This window comes from Punica granatum, chromosome 2, assembly GCF_007655135.1.
Source record: "Punica granatum isolate Tunisia-2019 chromosome 2, ASM765513v2, whole genome shotgun sequence".
Lineage (NCBI taxonomy): Eukaryota > Viridiplantae > Streptophyta > Magnoliopsida > Myrtales > Lythraceae > Punica > Punica granatum.
Window position 1 is genome coordinate 3609657 of NC_045128.1, and position 22961 is coordinate 3632617.

The 22961-nt window shown below is 40.4% G+C and overlaps 3 protein-coding genes and 1 pseudogene across 5 annotated transcripts; 2 read left to right on the top strand and 2 right to left on the bottom strand.

Annotated features, from left to right (window-relative positions):
- Positions 1-283: 283 nt before the first annotated feature.
- Positions 284-9181, bottom strand: LOC116196580 (brefeldin A-inhibited guanine nucleotide-exchange protein 1). Of its 3 annotated transcripts, none has more exons than XM_031526373.1 (12): positions 8130-9181; positions 7279-7596; positions 6459-6792; positions 5821-6243; positions 5408-5700; positions 4776-5049; positions 3894-4402; positions 3384-3705; positions 2642-2993; positions 1836-2518; positions 1036-1692; positions 284-763 (listed from the first exon to the last, which is right to left on the bottom strand). In XM_031526373.1, the coding sequence occupies exons 1-11, from the start codon at positions 9179-9181 to the stop codon at positions 1084-1086; spliced, it is 5169 nt and encodes a 1722-aa protein (XP_031382233.1). In that variant the 3' UTR covers positions 284-763; positions 1036-1083. The 3 variants fall into 3 exon arrangements, with proteins under 3 accessions (XP_031382233.1, XP_031382231.1, XP_031382234.1); XM_031526371.1 differs by having other exon boundaries at positions 284-777; XM_031526374.1 differs by lacking the exons at positions 284-763; positions 8130-9181 and having other exon boundaries at positions 1084-1692; positions 6459-6802.
- A 481-nt stretch (positions 9182-9662) lies between these two features.
- LOC116196582 lies at positions 9663-11287 on the bottom strand. Its single transcript, XM_031526376.1, has 2 exons — positions 10778-11287; positions 9663-10101 (listed from the first exon to the last, which is right to left on the bottom strand). Exons 1-2 carry the CDS (start codon positions 11137-11139, stop codon positions 9837-9839), a joined length of 627 nt encoding a protein of 208 aa, XP_031382236.1. The 5' UTR covers positions 11140-11287; the 3' UTR covers positions 9663-9836.
- A 3785-nt stretch (positions 11288-15072) lies between these two features.
- LOC116196581 (aminoacylase-1) lies at positions 15073-18077 on the top strand. Its single transcript, XM_031526375.1, has 5 exons — positions 15073-15801; positions 16076-16338; positions 16689-16826; positions 17051-17290; positions 17677-18077. The coding sequence occupies exons 1-5, from the start codon at positions 15207-15209 to the stop codon at positions 17788-17790; spliced, it is 1350 nt and encodes a 449-aa protein (XP_031382235.1). The 5' UTR covers positions 15073-15206; the 3' UTR covers positions 17791-18077.
- A 972-nt stretch (positions 18078-19049) lies between these two features.
- LOC116194766 lies at positions 19050-22307 on the top strand (annotated as a pseudogene).
- Positions 22308-22961: the final 654 nt, after the last annotated feature.

The following is a 22961-nucleotide window of genomic DNA, read 5'->3' on the forward strand; positions in this document are numbered from 1 at the left end:
AAGGTTGGGCTTCACCCATTACCCAATTACATTTTGTCTTGCATGTAGACATCTGTGATAGTGTGATTGGACCATGTGTAAGATGAGTGAGAAACGAGTACAAATTATTGTGGGCAAAAATAGCTAAATCAACAGTTGAAGGACTATAATTTAAAAGGCAAAATATGTAAATTATGAATGACCAACCTTTCATGTTGGAATATCTAATTGATAAGATTATTATCCCACCATATGACATTATTTAGTGTCCCATAATTGAAACACTCATATGATATTGGATAGATTTTGGTATATTAATTATTTTAATATTATTATTTCCATTTGTAACAAAAAAAAAATAAAGGAAAAGCTATTGTATCAAAGTAAAAGGACGATGAAACCTTTGAACGCGTAGGGGATAGGAATCAAAATGTCGTCCCAATGCTCGAGCTTTTGTGGTCCCTTTGGGCAGCGAATGAAAATATCTGAACTGAAACGGAATCGGAAACGGACCAAAACTGGAACATAAACTGAAACCGAACCTTAATTTACAACTTCCTTCCCATTCTCTTTTCGATGCACGATTCGAGTGAAGTTCTGTTAGTCATGCTTGAATTCCTCCGGTTAGAACCTCAACCTTCACGATCCGCAGCGGCAACTCCACCATGATCTTTCCAAAAGTACTCTTAATCAATTCTAGGCAAAGGCCTCAATAGGAGACACGATTGGTAACGGATCGATTAGCTAAATTGCCTAAACCCCAAGGACGTCCTGAACCCGATACCTGCATAAAACATCCTAAATGAACAATGCATGAATCAGCAGACCTCACAGGAAATACAACAATATCGCAAAACCGCACGTCCTTTTGATAAGATTTAATAAAGCAATGTTCACTGCATCTACATCCTCTGTAAATGAACAAAGACATTTTGTGACACGTTCCAAAGATTACAAGAGAATACCTCCCTCCGATAAATTGCTTTACATTAAGATCAATCATAATTAGAAAACAAAATTGCATCTCGACTGTATCATGTATATCTGAAAACTTACCCGCAAAAGAGATATCTAACCGGTGTAGAAGACGAGGAGATGGAGAGATCATTCCATTATTAACGGGCCTATACATGACTGGAATATGTTAGTCAGGATGAGCTGGACCTCGCCCGAGCTATGCTCACTCCTCAGGAGATCCACCAGCAGCGGGAAGAACTTCGACACGTGTCTCCTAAAGGTGTCCCTGTCGAAGCTGGTGAACACCTTCAAGGCCGACACAAGTAGGGAAGTTCGGGCTGCGAGCTCTTCCTTCACAGCAGCTCCCAGTGGAAGAATCCAGCAGACGGTCGGCCGAGGATCAGCAGGCCCTGCCTGAACAATAGTCCCCATGCAGCCCAGGTATATCTGCAGGACCTCCACGCAGAGTTCAACAAGTCGGCACTTGATGTCCATGTCGGTGGACAGGACCGGAAAATCAGAGAGGAGGGTCTTGAGGAAGTTGAGGTAGTTCTGATGGGACTCGTTCTCAAAGTGGACTGCAGGTGGGTCGGAGAGCTCAAGGACAGAGCATGCTCTCTGAAGCTTCCTCAAGAGGGCCTTCTCAGAGTTAAGCCAGTGGGCATGTGAGGAGATCGAGGAGAAGAGTGCAAGGACAATGGCGACATTATCTTTGGACAGGGATTTTGGATGCAACCTGTATAGATCACTCACAACCTGGCACAAGAACCATAAGAGTCAGATTACATGGCCAAAAATAACTAGTATCAAATGGAGCGTAGATTACAACTGAGAATCACAAAGAACATCAAAACCGGTAGTGCCACCGGGATATATAGGTCAACATATGAAAAGAGTACCTGCTGGATGAGTAGCTGCACTGCAATGTGACTCTTCATCCGCGAAATCACATATGCTGCAGTCTGAAGACTATCATCCTCGATATCATCATTGCTCAGTCCATGATCCGAGTTAAACTCCCCATCAGCCGACTGGGACCCACCTGTCAAGCTAACACTCTCCATGGTTCCCAAGAGCTTCAGGAATCCCGGGACCATTGATTCAGCAGCTTCCTTCAAACCTGCGAAGATCTGCCTCCACTCGTCATCTGAAAGCTGACTCCCCAAGTCTTCAGCCAAACGGACCGTAGCAGCAACACCAGTGCTTGCAGTTCCCTGGACAGGATTCTTAATGAACCCCATCAAGACCATAACAACACTCGACAATTGATCCCGAACCACATCGAAGAATGTTACGAACAGATCGACCAGACACTGAGCAGCAACGGAAGAAGTTTCAGAGTCCCAAGAAATTCCCTCTACTTGTGAGGATCTCACAGTAGACAAGGTAGAGTCCTCGTCTCCTCTTTGGCTCTTTCCCTTGTCGGAATTGGAGTTGAATATCGGGATGATGACAGAGATGTAAATGGCATTCCAGAATTGGCTCGAGAAAAGGGGGCCGTGGTCCTTAAGGATGTTGAAGAGTACTTCCAAGGAGCTCTTTCTGATAGCCAATCTCGAATCAGATGTCAGCTTTGCCAACCCTGGAAGACAGATTTTAAGAACTTATATAACCATCTTAACTTCATATCACGGCATACAGAGAAGACACAGTTCCATTAAAGATCTAACCTCATAATCAAACTGCAAGCATTTGAAAGAATTACCTGCAAGTAAAGGAACCCAGAAGGATGCATTCTCATCTTTATCCTCAAGAGCTTGGCTGTGCACAGCAACTTCTCCAGCTTCTGATCCTTCACTCTTGCTCTTCTTGTTTGATATAAATCCATCCTCCGCAAGTTTCACCGCACAGAACCGAAGGAATGCTATCGCATTGAGGCTCACGTCACTGTTAAATCTGCTAGTTGTAAAAGCTAAAAGGCATCTAACACAATCTGTGAAAGTTGTCGTCTCAGTCTCAGTAATGTAGGTGAAATACTCTCGGACAATCTTCTCCATGGTCTCGAAGGCCAAGAGGACAATATTCTTCCGCTCATCAGCCGCAGCAGCTGTAAAAACCTGAGATTGAACAGATTTGTCAACACTCTCAACTCCAATTAAAGAACATAATACGGTGAGTGTTGTTTGCAAATGGTCTCAAGTGATTTCTCCAAAAATCATCAAAAGAGCTCTTCCAAAATGTTTTTCCCAAAACTTAAGAGAATGTAAAATATTTTTGTTTTTAGATTCATTGAAAGGATTACTTTCAGTTAACACTATTGACATTTCAAAACCATTTTCAGAGAGATACAAATACTCTTCAACAATTATAATACCACTCTTAATTTCTGCCCTCGGGGAAGATTAGAATAACGTGAGACTTTCCAAGAGCAAATTCGATCTCAAGCAAGATAAGAGGTGCACTCCCTTTATAAAACACCAAAAGATGGTAGAAGAATATCTACTTACCAAGAAAACACTCTTCCATCCAGATTTAACGTTATTTACGCGGCTGAGAACCATCTGAGAGATGCACCTAACTATTAACTCCCTAATTTCCGCAGAGGCACTTTTCTGCATAATAATGACAAATGGCCGCAGAAATTCATTCTGGAAGTTGTAATTGGCTAGCTCCTCACGTTCCAAAAACTTCATAGCCAGCTGGCGCAGGGAATCCATCACAAAAATTGCAACAGATAGATTCTCTGACAAGCCAACTGACACAAAGAAGTCAGAAAGAACATTCCAAATGCGAGACCAAACTAATCGGATCCGATTCATATTATAGTGCCTGCGAAAGAAACACATAGCTTACCAAAATATCTGAGTGAAAGCATTAGATAGATCTAATTTAAAATTCTTATTTGATTGCAACGACAATTTGGCAATACTTCCAAGTAGTTAATAACCATAGCATCAAAGAAAAAAAATTTATAAGGATGGAACAGCATAAGGAGACAAAACAACAAGAATACTTACGCAATTTCAACTAGTTTTGTCAAACAGAAAACACGAGGATCTGTTGGAGATTGCAACTCTGACATTGAAACCTTGCAAAGAGCCCTCACGAATGCCACAATTGCTTCACTATTAAGCCTTTGGCTATGAGCAAATACATGATTCAGCTCGAAATTACCAATCTGCTGATCCAGCAAATTCAAGTTTGATATGAAGTTGTTGATCTGCTCTGGAGTTACCAATCCAGAGCCAGAGGCATTGATTCCAACAGTTGTACTGTCATATGAACCACCTCTAACAACAGCCATTACTGCTGGATTCTGCATAGTTCCTTTCTTCTTTAATGATGTTAAGCCTGATTTAGGTGTTTTTTCCTGTGTCTCAGCATTAGATGAAGTCAAAAAGGAGGCATCGGTTGGGGCACCTTCTCCTAGAAGTTGGAGATGCTCAATTCGAGAAAGGCATGTTAATATGTGTTCCCAAGCTTCTTGAAGATAATTACCATCTTCGATAGCAATTGATATGATTGCCTGAGCAATAGAATAACAGATAAATGTGAACACGGTGTATGAAGGGAAGCATATTATATCATATTATCAATGTAAACAGTCAAAACTCAGGATAATATACCCATTAGCTACCAATCATCTATAACCTATGCACAATTAACAAATATAAGAGGTCATCTTAGAGCATTTGTAGCCCAAATTACGATACAAACACATCAAAAAGTAAATGGGAAAAAGGCATGCAATCATTTGCAACTCATGTCAGTAAGGACTTCAAGATCAAGCATATCACACAAAGATTCACCCTATCAACCAATGACATATTCCGAATGGAGTATTCGCTATAAAAACATTACTTTCCTCTTTTGCACAACTGAAAGAAGATAATACAAACCTTCACGGCATCAACATTCTTCTGCTTCATATCTGCAGCACAGTGAAGATAAGTGAACTTTGCAATAGATGTCATGAAAGCATCTCTCTGGGTCTGCATACCCATCACAGCAGTAACATGAACTGCATATCGAAAGCCCTGTAAGCATTGAGCAGTAGCAAGCCTGTCATCACTCTGGTCAAGAGTCACACTAAAGGCAGCCAGCATTGGACCCCAACAGACCTCCACCATGAACCTTAGTATTGCAACATCTGTGACTGAATGATAGATAGACCTGCAAAACGATAGACCAGCTTGCTTATATTTTACAGGAATGTAATGCTCAGCACAGAAGAATTATTTTGTTTTTGTGGGGGGGGGGGGGGGGGGGGGGGGGAGAGAGAGAGAGTGAGTGAGAGAATCTCGCAGCAAGTTTTTCCTCTCAGTAAAGTAGAACTTAAATCAGTAACTCCAACTAGATTTTCGAATTATCATTTTTTTTACCTCTACGGATAATATTATCATTTACCATTCCTCTGACATATGCCAAGAACCTCATATCCAGTTAGTTTTAGCTCAATTAGACCATCTAGTTGACTGAGAATTCCATCAAGTAAATAAATTGACTAGAAACATTTATCACAAGATCTTACTCAGATTTGCCTGACTTTGCCTTGAACTGTTCCTGTATGTGCCTAATAAGAAGCCCATTTGCACCCAATGCTTTTTCTTCGGTCTGCTTCCCAATAACTAGATTAAGAATACCATCCAACCCCAATAGCTTATTAAGGCTGTTCGCTTGCTTGCTCTGCTGAGCTGATGTATCAGAACTCATCTTAATTTCGTTTTTCACAATTTGATCATACAATGTAGAGAGGAACTCTTCAGGCAGGTCCTTTCCATCGTCTATGCCACGATTATTCCGAATGAAATCAGCCTTACTCATCTAGATAAAGAGCCAAAGGCAGACATCAGACAGAGTCAAGATTAATTATATATAAAACAACAATGGAAGAGAAATCTAAAGAGAACAAAACTGCAGTAGTAACAAGTTTTAGAACCCAACCTTATCTTTGACCATATTGTTATGCGCATCTGTGTTTAGCAATATCACAGAGTATGCAAGAACATATGCAGTATCTGCACTAGTGAATGAATTTGGATTGCATTTACAATAGCGCTCAGCAAACTTCTCCATGATGCGATCAATCTTTTGTGCTTCCCCAGGTAGTTTGAAGCCTCTTAGGAAAAACCTTATGGCTTCTCCGAAATCCTTTCCTTTGAAATTGAATGAATCCACATAAGCATGCATAACTTTCAAGGGGAAATCATCCCTGTCACCCAAATAGTCACCTATCATGGTTTCACTCAAGCCACTCGTATTTTTCAGGAAAGCAGCAACATCTTCAGGAGAACCACCAATTTTTTTAGCGCTAATGAGAAAATCAATTCCCTTGGAAGGTTTCCTGTTAAACAGCGTGATGCCTTTCTGCATTGAAGCCAGCAAGTGATCAGTATAGAGAATACCATTTAAGGGTAACTTACCAAGACTCCATGAATAACGCATTTATACATAATGGTTGAATATACTTATACAACGTCATTTAATCGTAATATGCTACAGAGGAAAAAAAAAAACATGCATCACCATTTTGTTCAAATTAGAACAGCAATCTAGTCTTTCCAAAAGAAAAATTAGACAACCTGAAGCTCAATTTTATAAGCTCGACGTTGCTCCAGGGTGACAGCATCATAGAATTCGGAATTTCCATCAGTATGAATATCAAAGTCCTGTGCAGTTCCATCTTCTCCATTAGGAGTTGAATGATTCTCAGTTGAATTGTCACCTTCAGGGCCCCTTGGAGGATTCAAATCTCCTACTATTAGCTGCTGGTCCATCCAAGATCCCATTGATTTAATGATGCGAACCAAGCACTTGACGGATTCATGGCGAAAAGTGACATCCTGGGCAGGAGAGAGTGTGGTGGCTGAACCAGCAGGTGGACCCAAAGCAGTTTTCAAAAGGCCATTGACAGTCCTGCAATTATCTGAAGGAATTATAAGGGTTTTAATAGATTATACTAAGACAAGACAGCATTTTTTATTAAGATTATGAAGAATGTGAATGGTATACACATTAGTTAGGGTGCTGGCTGGGACTAAAGATGGACCTATGGACCAGATTTGATTCTGGATAAGAGAAACTGGCTGACCCAGAGATTTAGAGCAGCAATCATCAGTGTTGAATCCCCATACAAAATTAGCAGTTTTACTCGGACAAAAGCCAGGTACAATGTGAAACTTCTAAAACCAAATTCCAGTTCAAGGAAGTGCTAGAATTACAGCGTAATTTGTATCTATCTTAGACTTTTTCACCTGCATCTATTCTATTGTTACTTAGATAACTATTGGGCTTTTGAGGCGGCAAACCACAATTACATAATGGTAACAATGAAAGTTAATAGAATATGAGACTTGAAACTGCAGCCAAATGCATAACTGGATTCATAGACATGTCTAGTACCTTTCGAAAATGTTTGGAGAATCCACATCGCAGTCATAATTCACGAAAACATCAATAATAATCTGTGGATCCTGGGATATCTTCTCCAGCAGGTTGAGAACTGTCATTTTCTGCAGAAAACTAGGCTGAAGGACATTCTCAAGTACCCGCAGCACAAGCATGGGAAAGAATATGCCAATTTCTGCTTTCAAACCCGATCTGAACTTTGTCAAAAGGTTCATAAAAATAGAACACTGCAGCTGGAAAATAGACATGACCGATAGTGCACTGTTCTTTAGCAGGGATAGGCAGAGAAATTGCTTGACAGCACTAAGAAACCTGGATTTCATGAATATATTAGAAATTGAAGAAACCTGTGTCATACCATTGATAGTTAAATCTCACAAGCACATGGCACATAGAAGTAAAGAAATACTGAATGAGCTGAAGTCCAAAACTACATGTCGTGCTATAGGAAACATTCATTAGGAACCATTTTCTCAATGTAGTTGGGTAATTCAACATAATGGCCAATGTAACTTGATATCCTTTGCACAAATTTAAATTGCACGCCCTCCAAAAGAATAACTAAATGAAGCGCGAGGACATTTATTCAATCAGGACAAAAACCAAAGTTTCAGAAGGATAAAATTCCAATACATATGAAGGAAAAAACAGATAATAATAAACTCAAGAGCACTGCAATCCAGGCACAGAACTGAAAATATTCTACTGGCACGTTTTTTCAAATTTAAAAGGCAGACTTATTTAGTACAGAACAGGCCATAACATCGCAGGACTAATCTAAATAAGAATTTGAAGCTGCATTCTTGCTGAAAAAGAAATTCAGAGAATTAACAGCAGTCACTTACCTCTCGTTTGTGCGCCAAATTGGACCGCCATTGTCCATGATAACTTTTAGTAGCTCCAAAGACACAATTTTTCCTCTCAAGAGTATCTGATCATCAGATTGATCCTGTGACGAGAATTTCATGGACAGTTTGCACAAATTCTTAAAAAGAAGAAACCCATCTTCCCTGATCTTACTGGTGCCATCAACTGACTTCGGCCCATCATTCAACTCTCCATTGCCCGCTTCCCCTTTGTCATCCTCCTTTGGCACCGAAGCATCCCCGTTTTGGGATTCAGTCGGCAAGCTAAACTCCAAGTTCTTATTTTCCGCAGCTCCATCGTTCGCATCAACGACCTCATTGAGGAAATTCTGGCAGAATTGTATGGAGCTGCCTTCGTTCAAGTTCTTATCAGCAAACTCCAGCAATTCACTGACTGAAACAGTCTTAAACCGAACGTCCAGAGAATCCGCTTCCGTTCTAGCAAAGACAATCACGACAATCTGCGCAAGGACCGACTTTGCGCAGATCTGATTGGTCCCATTTTGGCCACCGAGATAGACATTGTAACAGGTCTTAACTATGTGCACCAAGCAGTCGCCTCTAATCAGAACGCAAGGGGATCTCACCGCCGAGAGCAAAACCCTGAGAACTGCGAGCTCAACCGCCTCCTCCCCGATCCCTCCTGACTTACACACAGCCTGAATCAGCCTCAGGATCGCCGAGGGCTGATCCCCGCAGTCGGCTATATCGGCGTGGACGAGGTTGAGGGAGAAGAGCTTGAAGGCGCACTCGAGTGCAGGCTCGGCGATCTTCCCGTAGGCGGCCTCGAGGGCAAGGACCAGGGGGTGGAGGACGAGGTTGGCGTCGGCGAGGGAGAGGCCGAGGAGGGGGGAGGCCGGATCGGTAGGGGCGGAGGCTGGGAGGGTCTCGAGCCTGTCGAGGGCGGACTTGCAGGCGGCGACGATGGCGGAGTGCTTCCTCCAGGCGGCGTTCTTGATGATCTTGTCGAGGGAGGGCCCGATCGCGCGGCCGCAGCTCGACTGGCCGCCTAGGGCTTGGGAGGCTGACATTCTCCGGTGCGATCAGCTGCTGGTCGTCGGTGGCGCATTCCCTCGGGTTCGCAGCATTTGCAGTAAAGGAATTCTATAGAGAGAGAGAGAGAGAGAGAGAGAGAGAGAGAGAGGACTTTGTCTCAGTGAGGCAGATGGTGCCTTAGCCGAGAGATCCGTAATCCGAGCGAGAGCAGAGTGATGAAGGAGACGGGAGCGTTTAGCTCACGCGCTGCTCAGTGACGTGGATGCTGACACTTCTCCCAACTTTGACTTCTAAATGAGCCACGTGTCCGGCAATAAGGAAGTTTCATCTTACGCTGTCGGAGAAACTTACCGGCGCTGGCTCCATAAAATTCTTTTTTCTTTTTCTTTTCCTTGCAACGATTATAATTATTTGTCTTAATTACTTTTCTATAAGAACGTTGAGACGCTTTCAATTTATTGATTGAGCACGAATGTTGCGTTGTATCGGTCATGGTGAGTTAGGTAGAATGCTAAATGGAATAGAAATCAAAACTTCAATTGAATGCAACATGTGACTGTCGGTTGATGGATCGAACCACAACTGTTATTACAAACACCTAAGAATTCATCCCTGTCAAAACTGCATCCGCAGAGCCTACGGACTGAAAACACCAAGAACCGAATCATGTCTCTCAGTTCAGGACGTCGGTCAGACCACTATGATGTCTTTCAGAGGGACAACGCAGTCGGGTGGGGGAGCGGTGCTGTTAGCAGCACCCTTGTCACGGCGAAGGATGAGGGATCCGCTGCCCGGGGTAGAGCTGCCGTGGTGTTGTTGCTTGCTGCCATCCACACGGTGGTAGAGGTGGTAGGTGGACTGGTCAAGGGTCCCTTCCCGGTACACGAACACGCTCTCGTCCTCCTGCATCCTCCTCCACTTCTTGTACATCTCAACCCTCTGAAGCGGCATCCCCCTGGCACAGTCCGATAATCTCAATCACATTAAACTTCGATCGAAGAAGTAATTCACAACTCGACTCGATCATATACACGAAAAGAATTAGCATAGGCTATTACTCTAGAGAGACCATTTTCCAATTACCCAGGGCCCAACATCGTGCCATCAAAAAGCCTCAATAAGCCCAAAACAGCACGTGCGGAAACCAACGTCGGTTACTGTAGTATCGGTTTCTTGATCCTCAAGAATCACAAATTTGACATTTTCTCGATCGAATCTTTTTAACTTAAAAGAATTAATTTGCCTATAAAATTACAGCAGTGAATATGCACAATCGGGTCGAATTACGCATTAACCACATCGAATGAGCGCAGTTTCCCGGTAAATGATGCGGCAGGTCGCTCAAGACCGGTCGAACAGTAACAATAGTTACATGGCCGTGTCGGGGTTCGAGCAGCAGTTCAGAAATGCTAGTCGGAAATCAACCGAAAAATTGTAGGTAGTAATCTAAAAATCAAATCCAAACTATGCGAGTCAAATTGAGAAAGAAAATAATTGCGAATTTCTTAAACTGCAGCAAAAAATTTTGAAAGAAAAATAATTTGCAGAAAAAAAGAGTAATTAATATAAATAAATAAAAAGGGAAAATCGCGAGTAAATGGGAACGGAGGGAAATTGAAAGGGTACAATACCTGATGTGGAAGAGGAGGGAAATGTCCGGCATCTCGAGGTAGAAGTTGACGGCGTCGATGAAGGCCTGGTAGGTGTAGCTGTGGAGGCCGTCGATCCTCGGGTATGGCAGCCGAGGCCGCGGTGGAGACGGGGGGGCGTGGTGGTGGTGGTGACCGGAGTGTCGGCGGCGGCGCCACTGAGCGGAGTAGGCGTACTCCTTCCAGGCGGTGGAGGAGAGAGCGGAGGGGGAGGAAGGGGGGAGGCCGACGAAGCCGAGGGTGGACATGATGAGGTCGAGCTCGTCGTGGGTGGTGATGGGCCTGAAGGTGCGGGTGTGCCATAAGGCCAGCTTCCGGAGGCAATCCCTCATCGACTCCTCCATTGTCGATCGGAGCTCTGTCTCGCTCAGTCTAGAAACTTCCCTTTGCCTCTTTCTCTCTCTACTATGCACAGTGTTTCTCTCTCTTCTGCGTGTGAGAGGGAATGGTGGGGGGGGGAAGGGGTTTAAGAGAAGAGAGTCAAAGGGTCAAACTTTGTTGCTCGGGCGGGTCTGCTCTTCTCCCGTCTTGGAAGGCAAATTAACCGGGAAAAATCGCACATTTATTCATTCATTATATATAATAATTAATTTAATTATTTGCATTTATATAATTATAATTATGATTAATCACTTAAAAAAACATGACTTCTAGATTTTTTTTTTAAATATAACTCGACCTTTGAAAAATAGTATAGAAAAGCACGAACTTTGTATGTTTTCTTAAATATAGCATGACTTTTTGAAAGTAACATAGAAAAACATAACTTTTATATTTTTTTCTAAGTATATCACGATCTTTAAAAATAGCACAAAAAGGCACAACTTTCAGGTTTTTAGTTACACATCTAGCACGACGTCAATTATTCCGTCAGGTTATAACAATAACAGCTAATGTGGAGCTAACGATGACACGTGGCACAGCATGATTGGATGAGTAGACGCCACGGGTTTTTATTTAATTAAAAAATAATTTAAAAAATTAAAAGAAAATAAAGGGGGATTCAACTTAATAAGAAAATAAGGAGAGGGAACCTACGATGGCTACCATCTCCAATTATGATCATCGGCCTTAGCAGAACCCCAATTATGTGGGTGGTGACTGTAATTGGGGCGCCCACCGCCGAAATCGAAAGAACCTTGAAATTGGGGGCTTTTTCATTTCGGCAGTGGGCCCCGATTACGGCCTCGCAATCTGCAATCCGCTCTTTCCTTTTTTAAAAAAACATATTTTTAAATTTTTAGAATTATTTTTAGTTAAATAAAAATACGTGGACCCACTTGTCCAATTATATTGTGCCACAAGGCGCCGTTAGTTGTTACCGTTACATTTAATGAATAATTGACGTCGTACTAAAATCGCTGCTAAACCTGAAGATAGTGTTTTTTGTGCTTTTTTAAAAAATCGTGCTACGTGTAAGGCAAAAAAAAACAAAAGATTGTGCATTATGTATATTACTCTCGAATGGTTGTGCTATATTTAGAAAAAAAAAATACAAAATGTAGTGAATTTTTATGCTATTTTTTCAAAGCTATGTTACATTTAGAAAAAAGTGTAAATGTAGTATTTTTCTGAGTAATTAACTTTTATAATTATTACAATTATTTATTTTGAGTGTTTGTTGCGAATTCTGGGTGATATTTTTACCAAAAATAAAATGGAGAATCGGGGATATATTATATCATTACCATAAACAAATATACACCAAAAGATAATGAGAAATAATGGGTCCGATGCAATGGTATTCGGTAATCTACATTGGGATGAAAGTAACTGAATTTTCTACCATTTATATTGACTAGGCGTTTAGTTGATTACTTTGTATCGGAGGCATGGGTGGAAAAATGGCAAAGCCAGAAAATTTTGGGCTCGTTATGTATGGCCATGTATCGACATGCTAGTGTAAGTTTTTATACAAGTTGTATCATGCAGCTGAATCAATCCAATCGGAGACGGTTGGATAAAATTTGGTAATACTCTGCATCCCGAACTCATGCAACTAATTATTGAAACAAACTGTGAATTCTTTAGATATTTTCAACGGGCAAATTGCATATAAAATAATGTTATTTGTTATTTTTTCAAAAAAAGAAATCAATTGAAAAAAAAATATGACGGACTTGCACATCTATCAAGCGTGTCTTATTTTTTCCCAAGCTCAATCTATATAAAACTAAAATTTACTTGGGTGCATAATAATACTTAAAAGAAAATTTTAAAAATATGGAAAAATAAAATTTTAAAAACAAATATAATAATTAAAACTTTTTAATAAATGCAATGATGTATCTAAATCTCATACTCACTGTATGATAATTAAGAGAAAATTAAAAGAATATGGGAAAAAAATTAAAACACAGAATAACAATAAAAATATCTCATAAATGCAATAAATATACCTAAATCTCTTACTAAATACAATTAAGAAATTTTTTTTTGTAATTTCTTAATTATATAAAATTGGTAAATGTATATAAACAATTAATTTAACTTGACATTAATAAAATTAAGCCTAACTTATAGAAATTGATATAAAAATTTTGATATTCTTACGAAAATAAATGAAGTATATATATAATTTATCATAAAAACTAAACATATTTATGTACGAGTATATTGAAAAGTAAAATTTAACGTGTTATCTTTTAATAAATTATAAAACAATAAGAAATATATAAAAAGTAAATATACATATATATATATATATATAATATAATGTCTCATTATATAGATAGTAACAGTATTTATCCACGAAGGAAGATTATATAAATTGAAAAAATGATATCATATAGAATAATAATAATCTTTATCCATAAGAAAGATTCCAAAAATTTGAAAAATAATATAAAAGAATAAAAATATATAAAATATTATAATTATATATAACACAAACTAAAATTGTGAAAGAAACTAAATAAATTTACAGAAAATAATAAGAACATCGATTATAAAATTATAATTGAACTATTCAAAAGCATTCATGCAACTCTATTAAAATTATTTTTGAAAATTAATTGTTAAAAACTTTTATTTTCAATAATAATACTAATAAGTATATTAATATCTTAAACTGTGATAATTATTATTTATATAAAATATAAATATATGAACACAAACCCGCACAATGCACAAGATTGAACACTAGTACATAAACTAGTTTGTTATATTTTACCATCATGTAATATTTATAATGAAATAAAAACTAAATGAGGTTTAATTAAAAATGCTTATTTTTATTCACTTTCCTAAATATAGCAAACCACGAAAGCTATATCTATTAAAGTACTTACTTTCCAAATTATCTTCCGTTAAATTTCTCCTTTTTTTGTTAAGTTTTCAGCTTTTCAATCGTTTTTCATTAATTTCATTTAGTAATTGTAAACTAAGATTTAAATGACACTTGTATTAAAAACCCGCCATTCGCAGGCGGATTTATATTCACCAGTAAAATTATTTATGTTTGACTAAAATATCCAAAAACTCGTTTACTTGTATTATTTACTTAGATTAATTTACTTGTATGCATTCTTAAATTAATTTACTTGTATTATTTCTTCTAAGGTCCTTACGTGAATTTTTTTTAAAATATTTTAAAACCTTTTTAAATTGAAAAATTAAATTTGATTTCTAGAATATTTCAATGGGCTTCTTCGATTCCAAAGTCGGGGGTGACTTTGTCATCACCATTGTAATCGAAGGAGCCATAATCCCGGGGTTCCTTCAATTTCGGGGATGGGAACCACAATTGCGGCCATCACTCCCCAATTGGGGCCGACGACAACCTCTGTCATCACCGCCGACCCTGATTAGGGGTGATCACAATTAAGGCCATCGCCACCAGCCCCCTTCTCCCTTTTCCTCGGCCGCGACCCCTCTCCCACCTTTTTTTTTTTAAGTTTTCAAAATGATTTTATATTAAAAAGAATATGTGGGCTTCACTCATCTAATCATATTGTGTCATGTGGCGTCATCATGTATAAGTCAGCCATTACCATTAAAATAGACGGGAAATTTAAAGTTGTGCTAGAATAAAAACAAGATATCATGCTAAATTTAAAATTAAATCAAAAGGTCATGTTTTCTGTGCAATTTAAAAAAAAGTCGTGTTGGATTTGGAAATAAAATAAAATATTGTGCTATATTTAAAATTAAAACAAAATGATCATATCTTTCTGTGCGGTTTCTGAAAAGTAGTACTAAGTAGAAATTTAATCAAAGATGGCGTTTTTTTTTTTATATGTTATTAACCCTTATATATATATATATATATATTAATTTTTTTCAGGCGATGACGAACGAGTTTGCTTGAGCAGATCAATGGGCTTCGTCTCCTTCTTTCTCTACGCTGCTGACACTCCCACTCCCGTTACTCCCTGAGTCAACCCGCCCAGCTTGGGCATCTTCCTACAACATGGTCCCGGGAAGTTTTTTAGGCGCCGTCCACCGGCTGGCCCCTCTCCTGATCCTCCTCTCTGCCTTCTCCCCGGCGCTCGCCGCCGAAGACCCGTCGCTGATCGTCTCCCGGTTCCAGGAATACCTCCGGATCAACACCGCCCAGCCCAACCCCAACTACAGCGATACTAAGGAGTTCATCCTCGCCCAGGCGAGCTCCCTCTCACTCGAGGCCCAGACTGTCGAGTTCGTCGCCGGGAAGCCCGTCATCATCCTCAAATGGCCGGGCACAAACCCTAGCCTCCCCTCCATCATGTTCTACTCACACACCGACGTGGTCCCGGTGGAGCAGTCCAAGTGGGCCCACCCTCCCTTCGGTGCCCACCTCGACGGGGACGGGCGAATCTTCGCGAGGGGTTCTCAGGACATGAAGTGCGTTGGGATGCAGCACATCGAGGCGGTCCGCTTATTGAAGCAATCTGGTTTTGAGCCGGTGCGATCGGTCTATATCGTGTTCTCCCCCGACGAGGAGATTGGTGGGCACGACGGGGCTGAGAAGTTAGCGGAGTCCGAGATTTTCCGGAAGATGAATGTGGGTGTAGTTCTTGATGAAGGTAAAGATTCGGTTTTTATGCTTTCCGAAATTTTGAATCTTGTGTTGCTCAAAATCCAATCTTTAAGGTGTTTAGCTTTGCTGGAGAGATCTTTTAATTCCTGAGTAGTGAAGCTGTGTAGTGAGATTTATTTCTGAATTATTTGATATTTTGAGTAGCAAACCCAGAATTAGATATTGCTGAGATGCGTTTGAACTGTAATTTGGACGAGCTTCTGAACCCGAAGCATAGATTGCAAGCCGGTAATGGGGCGGGCTTTGATTACGAAATGCAGGGCTAGCCTCGCCGAATGAGGACTACAGGCCATTCTATGGCGAGAGGAGCCCCTGGTGGCTGGTGATTAAGGCCATTGGGGCGCCCGGTCATGGAGCAAAGCTGTATGATAACACGGCACTGGAGAACTTGTTCAAAAGCATCGAGACCATTCGGAGGTTTAGGGCTTCGCAGTTTGATTTGGTGAAGGCAGGGTTGAAGGCTGAGGGCGAGGTTACTTCTGTCAACATGGCGTTCCTGAAGGCTGGGACTCCATCTCCAACCGTAAGTTACTCTTCGTGTTACAGGTCATGGACTGGGTTTTGTGCGCCTATGTGTAGAGTCTGGTTTGGTATGTGGAGGACTGTGACTTGCCTTGTATGTTGTTCTCGCACTTGCGATTGGTCCGTAGGTCAGACACACACGTTCACAATTTTATGAAAGTATGAAAATAGTGACTTTGAATTTAGGATCTGCACCACAGCTATGGAATTTCCAATGACCAAGCAGCAGCCATATTTCATTAAAGAAGAGGGGATAGAATAGTCCGAAAGTAGTTATTAGCAATTGCAGGATATGCTGAGGAAAACCTCCCTCTGACTGCTTTCCTTCCGTTCTTTGTTTGCTTCTATCAGGGTTTTGTCATGAATTTGCAGCCATCTGAAGCAGAGGCAGGATTTGATATTCGAGTCCCACCTACTGCCGACCCTGAAGTGCTCGAGAGAAGGATAGCTGAAGAGTGGGCACCTATTTCACGGAACATGACGTATGAGGTTGGTGGTGCAGTTTCAGCTGTTTGTTTCATCTTTTTTGTTGATTATGTATCAGGATGGTATGTTTTCTTTCAATTTTCAAAACATAATTAAGTGCTGCTGATTATGGCAATTTTGCAACAAACAATCATACGTGTAAGCCTTATTAGCACCGTCATTATCATTGATCACTGTGAAGCGGGTCAAAACATCCTGAACTTGAGCTGTATTCGGCTTTTTTGCAGTTCAAGCAGAAGGCTACTGTACACAACAAGAATGGAAAGCCCATGCTTACTGCCACTGATAGTTCCAATCCCTGGTGGGGTCTTATGGAAGAAGCAGTTAGAAAAGCTAACGGAAAACTCGGAAAACCTGAGATCTTTCCAGCTGCAACAGATTCTCGCTACTTCCGGCTACTGGGTTTGCCTGCAATTGGCTTCTCTCCTATGGCAAACACACCCATTCTACTTCACGATCATAACGAGGTATCCTTCATCATGCTCCGTTCTCTTATTTCCCGAGTTATTTTTATTGACTTTTTCTGTTATGCTTTTTATTTAAAACACAAAAATTAAGATAAGTCACTCTGAATGTGAAATATATAAAGTAACTGTACTTCAAAAGATTGCGTTCTTTAATACTAAATTGTATATTTTTTTGTTTAAATTTCTTAGAAAACAGCAACTTGATGTTTTTTTCTTGCAATGCTATCGTATTTTTGTTTTGAGTTCTGAATACCGACTCGTGTGGAAGAAGTAGCAACCTTATATCATTTGCAATCACTCTGATGCGCAGTGTAAATGTATTTTACCGCTTCATGGATTATGCCAAATAAATGAACTCCTATTATATGTACTTATGTTTTTTGCAGTTCCTTCACAAAGACGAATACTTGAAAGGGATTGAAGTCTTCGGGTCGATAATCAAAACGTACGCATCTTATGTGGAAGATTCAAGGGACAGAAGCTCCCGAGATGAGCTGTAACTTCATTTGTATAGTACCAGGTAGTTGAAGATGTTTTCTCCTTCAGTGCACCATGCAGTTGTCACTAAGAATCAAATAAGCGGATGCTACATCACTAGTTTCTCTTCATCTTATTGTCATCGGAAAGTTCGACCCGCCCTGAAAACTTGGTGATGAGATCAACTTTGACTGCTAGTTTTCAGATTTGTACTAGCACAGCTAAAGGCTTACTTGTTGGAGACTGTTTGAATTCACAAGTTTTAAACGTTGTGGGAGACGATTTATAAGTCATGACAAGATTTCGAACACCTTAATAAGTCGGATTGCGATGGTCAGAATTCAACTGAATGATAGAATTTCAGCCATTCCGCAAGAATTCAATTGAATTGTGTCATCTGAAATGCTAAAAATACGAAATTCAAATTATGAAAGCAAGTTTTGCATTGAAACTAAGCGGGCTATAATCAACAGGATTCTGACATGACTAAGTTCATGTTAATAGCGCGTTGCATTTTACAATTCGATTGAATTGAGCAAAAACTGAAATGCGATAGAGAAAGGGGTTTTATTGCAGTGGTCAAGACGCTCACTCGAGATCAGGAGGTTTTGGATTCAATTTTCATCAGTGATACATAAATGCCCATTTATTTCACTTAATTCCTTTATTTGTACTAGATCTATGCGTCTTCCTTATAACCAGGAAAGATTGAATTGCAATAAATTGAATTAAAATAATTTCTTGTCTATTTTTATGATAGTCTTCCGTTCGATCAAAGAGGAGTTACCACGTAAGTATTGACCATCTTCCATTAATTATATTTTCCCTCCCACTAAATCATTTTTTACTCTCTTCTTACTCGAACTCATCTCCGTCCATTAACTACTTTTTCGAAAGTTCCCCAAAATCGTATGAAAGGAGTTGATAATTTTCATTAAAATTGACAGCAGCGCAATGCAATGTGTACCGAAACTAGCGAATAATATTGAAAAGAAAAGGAAATAAATAGAAAGAGTGGGGCTGAAGTCCACAGTCCACCAGGAATTATTCGAGACACAACTTTAATTTCCCCTTTTTCTTTTTTTAAAATTATTGAAATTTTCTTTTTTCCTCCTTTTTTAAAATTTTTTGAATATTTTTTTATAATTAAATCACGTAAGACTCACTCGGCCAATTAGTCACGTAACATCGTTAAGTCTACGTCGGTCGTTGCTGTTAAAGTTGACCGCGAAATTAACGTGATATGCTTAGACTCACAAAAAAAAAAACATTAAGTGGTGTTTTTTTATACAATTCTTAACAGGAGCTAGAATTAGAAATTTGACAAAAAGGGAGTACATAGAATCGACAACGTAGCTGTTCTGTTCATTAATGGTGGCTTCTTCTTCCTGCTCTCCGCTGCTGACTCCGCCACTGCTAGTCAACCCCTTACTCCCAGAGTCAACTCGCGGGCATCTCCCCATAACATGGTCCCGGCATGCTTTCCACGCGCCGTACGCCGGCTGGTCCCTCTCCTGATCATCCTCTTCTCCGCCCTCTCCACCTCGCCGCCGCTGAGGACCCGTCGCTGATCATCTCCCGGTTCCAGGACTACCTCCGGATAAACACCGCCCAGCCCAATCCCAACTACCGTGAGGCGGCGGACTTCATCCTCGCCCAGGCGAGCTCCCTATCCCTTGAGGCCCAGACCGTCGAGTTCGTCGAGGGGAAGGCCGTCATCATCCTCAAATGGCCTGGCACAGACCCCAGCCTCCCCTCCATCATGATCTACTCCTACACCGACGTGGTCCCGGTTGAGCACTCGAAGTGGGCCCACCCTCCCTTCGGAGCCCACCTCGATGGGGACGGGCTAATCTTCGCGAGGGCGTCTCAGGACATGAAGTCCGTGGGGATGCAGCACCTTGAGGCGGTCCGGCTTCGAGCCGGTGCGATCGGTGTACATCATGTTCTCCCCCGATGAGGAGATTGGCGGGTACAACGGGGCTAAGAAATTAGCGGAATCTGAGGTTTTCAGGAAGATGAATGTGGATATAGTTCTCGATGAAGTTCAAGATTTGAATTTTATGTTTTCCCGCTCCCCCCAACAAAATCCAACTTTTATGGTGTTCATCTTTGCTGGAGACATCTTTCGTTTCCTGAGTAGTGGAGCCAAACCGATATCGAATATTGCGGATATGCTTTTAAGCTGTAATGTAAGAGCTTCTGAACCCAGATACATTATAAAAGATCGAAAGCAGTTAATGTGGTGGGTCTCGATCTCCAAATGCAGGGCTTGCCTCGCCAAATGAGAACTACATGGCATTCTATGGCAAAAGGAGCCCATGGTTGCTGGTGATCAAGGCAACTGGAGTGCGCGGTCACAGTGCAAAACTGCATGATAACACCGGACTGGAGAACTGACGCCATTTGGAGGTTCAGGGCTTCACAGTTCGATATGGTGAAGGCGGGCTTGAGGGCTGAGGGTGAGGTTATTTCGGTGAATATGGCGTTCCTGAAGACTGGGACTCCGTCTCTTACTGTAAGTTATTTGTCATGCTGTAGTGCAGTCAAGGACTTGCTTTTGCTGAGCTGATAGAATGCTTAACACGTAGAGCATGTTCAGTTTGGCATGCAGAGGACCTTGACTCGACTTTCTTGTAGTTCTCATGCCTGCAATCAGTCCATAGCTCAGATACGCGATCACCGGAAGAGAGCTCTTCTGTTGAAAACATGAAAGTAGGGACTTTGAATATAAGGATTTGCATTGCAGTGATGGCATTTTGAATGACCAAGCGGCGGCCATATTCTGTGTGAAGAGGAGGGGCAGAGGGGAACAATCCGGACGAAGTTATTAGCAGAAGCTTGCTTTTCTTACTTGCAGGCAGCAGGATTACAATCAAAGAGAACCTGGCTCAAACTGCTTTTTTCTTCTGTCTCTTTTTTTGCTTCCATCAGGGTTTCGTGATGAATTTGCAGCCATCTGAAGCAGAAGCAGAATTTGATGTTCAAGTCCCACCTAATGCCGATCATCAAGCGCTCGAGAGAAGGATAGCCGAAGAGTGGGCACCTATTACGAGGAACATGACATATGAGGTTGTCGCTGCAACTTTTGCTTCTTATTCCATTTTTCGTTTAATGTGTGTCACACCATAAGCTTTGGTTCGATTTTCAAACCATATTTATGTGCTGCTGATTATGGAGGAACCTTCTTTTAAGTAGCGGGAAGGATATTGAAAGTAGTGAGTAGTATCTCTGTTGAGATTAGAATTTCTCATTCATCTATTTACCACCAATATTATCATCAATCAATTGGAAGCAGGTAAACGTTATAGCTGTGTTTAGCCGTCCCGAGCTCGAACTGTATTATCGGCGTTTTTTGCAGTTCAAGCAGAAGACTTCTGTATGTGACAAGCACGGAGAGCCCATCCTTACTGCCACTGATAGTTCCAATCCCTGGTGGGCACTGCTGGAAGAAGCAGTTAGAAAAGCTGACGGAAAACTTGTAAAGCCCGAGATCTTTCCTGCCACAACGGATTCTTGCTTCTTCCGCCGACTGGGCTTGCCTGTAATTGGCTTCTCTCCGATGCCCAACACTCCCATTCTCCTTCACGATCATAACGAGGTTTCTTTCGTTGCGCTTTCTTCTTATTTCCCGATTCTTTTGATCATTGTTTCCCATATTGGTTTTTATTTAGAACGAAATTTAAGGTAGGTTGAATGGTTCAAATATATAAGGCAACTGTACTTCAAAAGGTGTTCTTCCATGAAAATTTTTACTTTTTTCCTGAAAACATACAGAAACGATGAATTTCATATATTTTTTCATGCGATGTTATCGTATCTTTGTTTGTGAAAGAAATAGCAATCTTATACCTTGTGCAATCTTTTCGATGCACAACGTCCTTGTTCGTTCCCATGCAAGAGCGAACAACTCGGACATGTTGATTGCTTTAACTGCTTCGCTGTATGCAACTCTGAATAATATGACCTCTTCAAGTCTCTTACAGTTTCTTAACAAAGGCGAATGCTTGAAAGGGATCAAAGTCTCCGGTTCGATAATCAAAACCTAAGCTTCTTATGTGGAAGATTCAAGAGGCGGAAGCTCTTGAGAGGAGCTGTAACTGAATTTTCACTCAAAACCATGGATAGGTAATTGAAGGTGTTTTCTCCCTCGTTGTGCCATGTAGCTGTCAATCTGTAAGAATCGAATAAGCCGCTGACGAATTGTTAGTTTCTCTTATCTTCCTCAGCGTCGGAAAATGCTATCCGCCATGGAAACTTGGTGTTAAAGTTCGATTATGAATGCTAGTTTCAGCTTTCTATTTGCACAGCTAAGCTAAAGGCTTACATGGAGATTATTGCTGAATTCACAAGTTTTAAACGTTGTGGGAGACGATATATAAGTCGCGATAAGATTCTGAACACCTTCTAAGGCTACGACTTCCATAAACGAACCGAAGAAAATCGCAAAAGCGAGTAGAATCAGGAGAGGTCGCCCAGAAGAAGAATCATAGAAGTGAACTGAACCGTAAGAAGATGGATTTTGAACTGTAATTTCAATCATTTCATGTCGAATTCCGGCGAAATGCTAGAATTTCAATCATTTTACAAGAATGCAATTGAATTATGTTGCTTGGAATCCTAAAAATACAAAATATTGATCAACAAGATTCCGACGTAAGAACAGTATGCTCAACTGCAAGTAATAGTGTCAGTTTTATATTTTTCAGAGTTCACTTTACAGTTAAATCATTTGATCTTGTATTCTAAATTAGATTTATCAGTTTATTTTAGATAAAAGTCATCAATGTTCCACACAACCCATTGCATATTTTTTTGTTTAACAAAATCACAAATTGCATTTTACAATTGAATTGAATCGAGCTGCCTGATTGAATTGAACGATAAATCGAATTAAAATGACTTCTTTCCGGAACTCAATTAATGATATTGAAAAGGAAAGAAAAATAAAAGAGAGCACGTCAAGCAAAGTTTGCACATCACAGTATATATATATATATATATATATGTTAAGTCTCACGTAGTATTTTCTCGAAGTACACAGTCCACCTAAGAATTATTCACGACACAAAATTTTATGGCTGGTTTAATTTGCAAATATTATTTTAAATTCACAACTTTAACCTAATTATACTCATAATAAAACAAAATAATTCATACAAAATAAAAAAGTGAACTCTATTTATTCAACTTT

Bases quoted from the DNA above. Each gene is read 5' to 3' on its own strand.
- LOC116196580 (XM_031526373.1), bottom strand. From the start codon at position 9,181: ATGTCAGCCTCCCAAGCCCTAGGCGGCCAGTCGAGCTGCGGCCGCGCG. The intron at 4,403-4,775 runs GTTTGTATTATC...TCTATTGCTCAG, and splicing joins AGAATGTTGATGCCGTGAAG to GCAATCATATCAATTGCTAT. The intron at 2,994-3,383 runs GTAAGTAGATAT...GTTCAATCTCAG, and splicing joins GATGGAAGAGTGTTTTCTTG to GTTTTTACAGCTGCTGCGGC.
- LOC116196581 (XM_031526375.1), top strand. From the start codon at position 15,207: ATGGTCCCGGGAAGTTTTTTAGGCGCCGTCCACCGGCTGGCCCCTCTC. The intron at 16,339-16,688 runs GTAAGTTACTCT...TGCTTCTATCAG, and splicing joins CTGGGACTCCATCTCCAACC to GGTTTTGTCATGAATTTGCA. The intron at 17,291-17,676 runs GTATCCTTCATC...TGTTTTTTGCAG, and splicing joins TACTTCACGATCATAACGAG to TTCCTTCACAAAGACGAATA.
- LOC116196582 (XM_031526376.1), bottom strand. From the start codon at position 11,139: ATGGAGGAGTCGATGAGGGATTGCCTCCGGAAGCTGGCCTTATGGCAC. The intron at 10,102-10,777 runs GTATTGTACCCT...GGACTGTGCCAG, and splicing joins TCCCTCCTCTTCCACATCAG to GGGGATGCCGCTTCAGAGGG.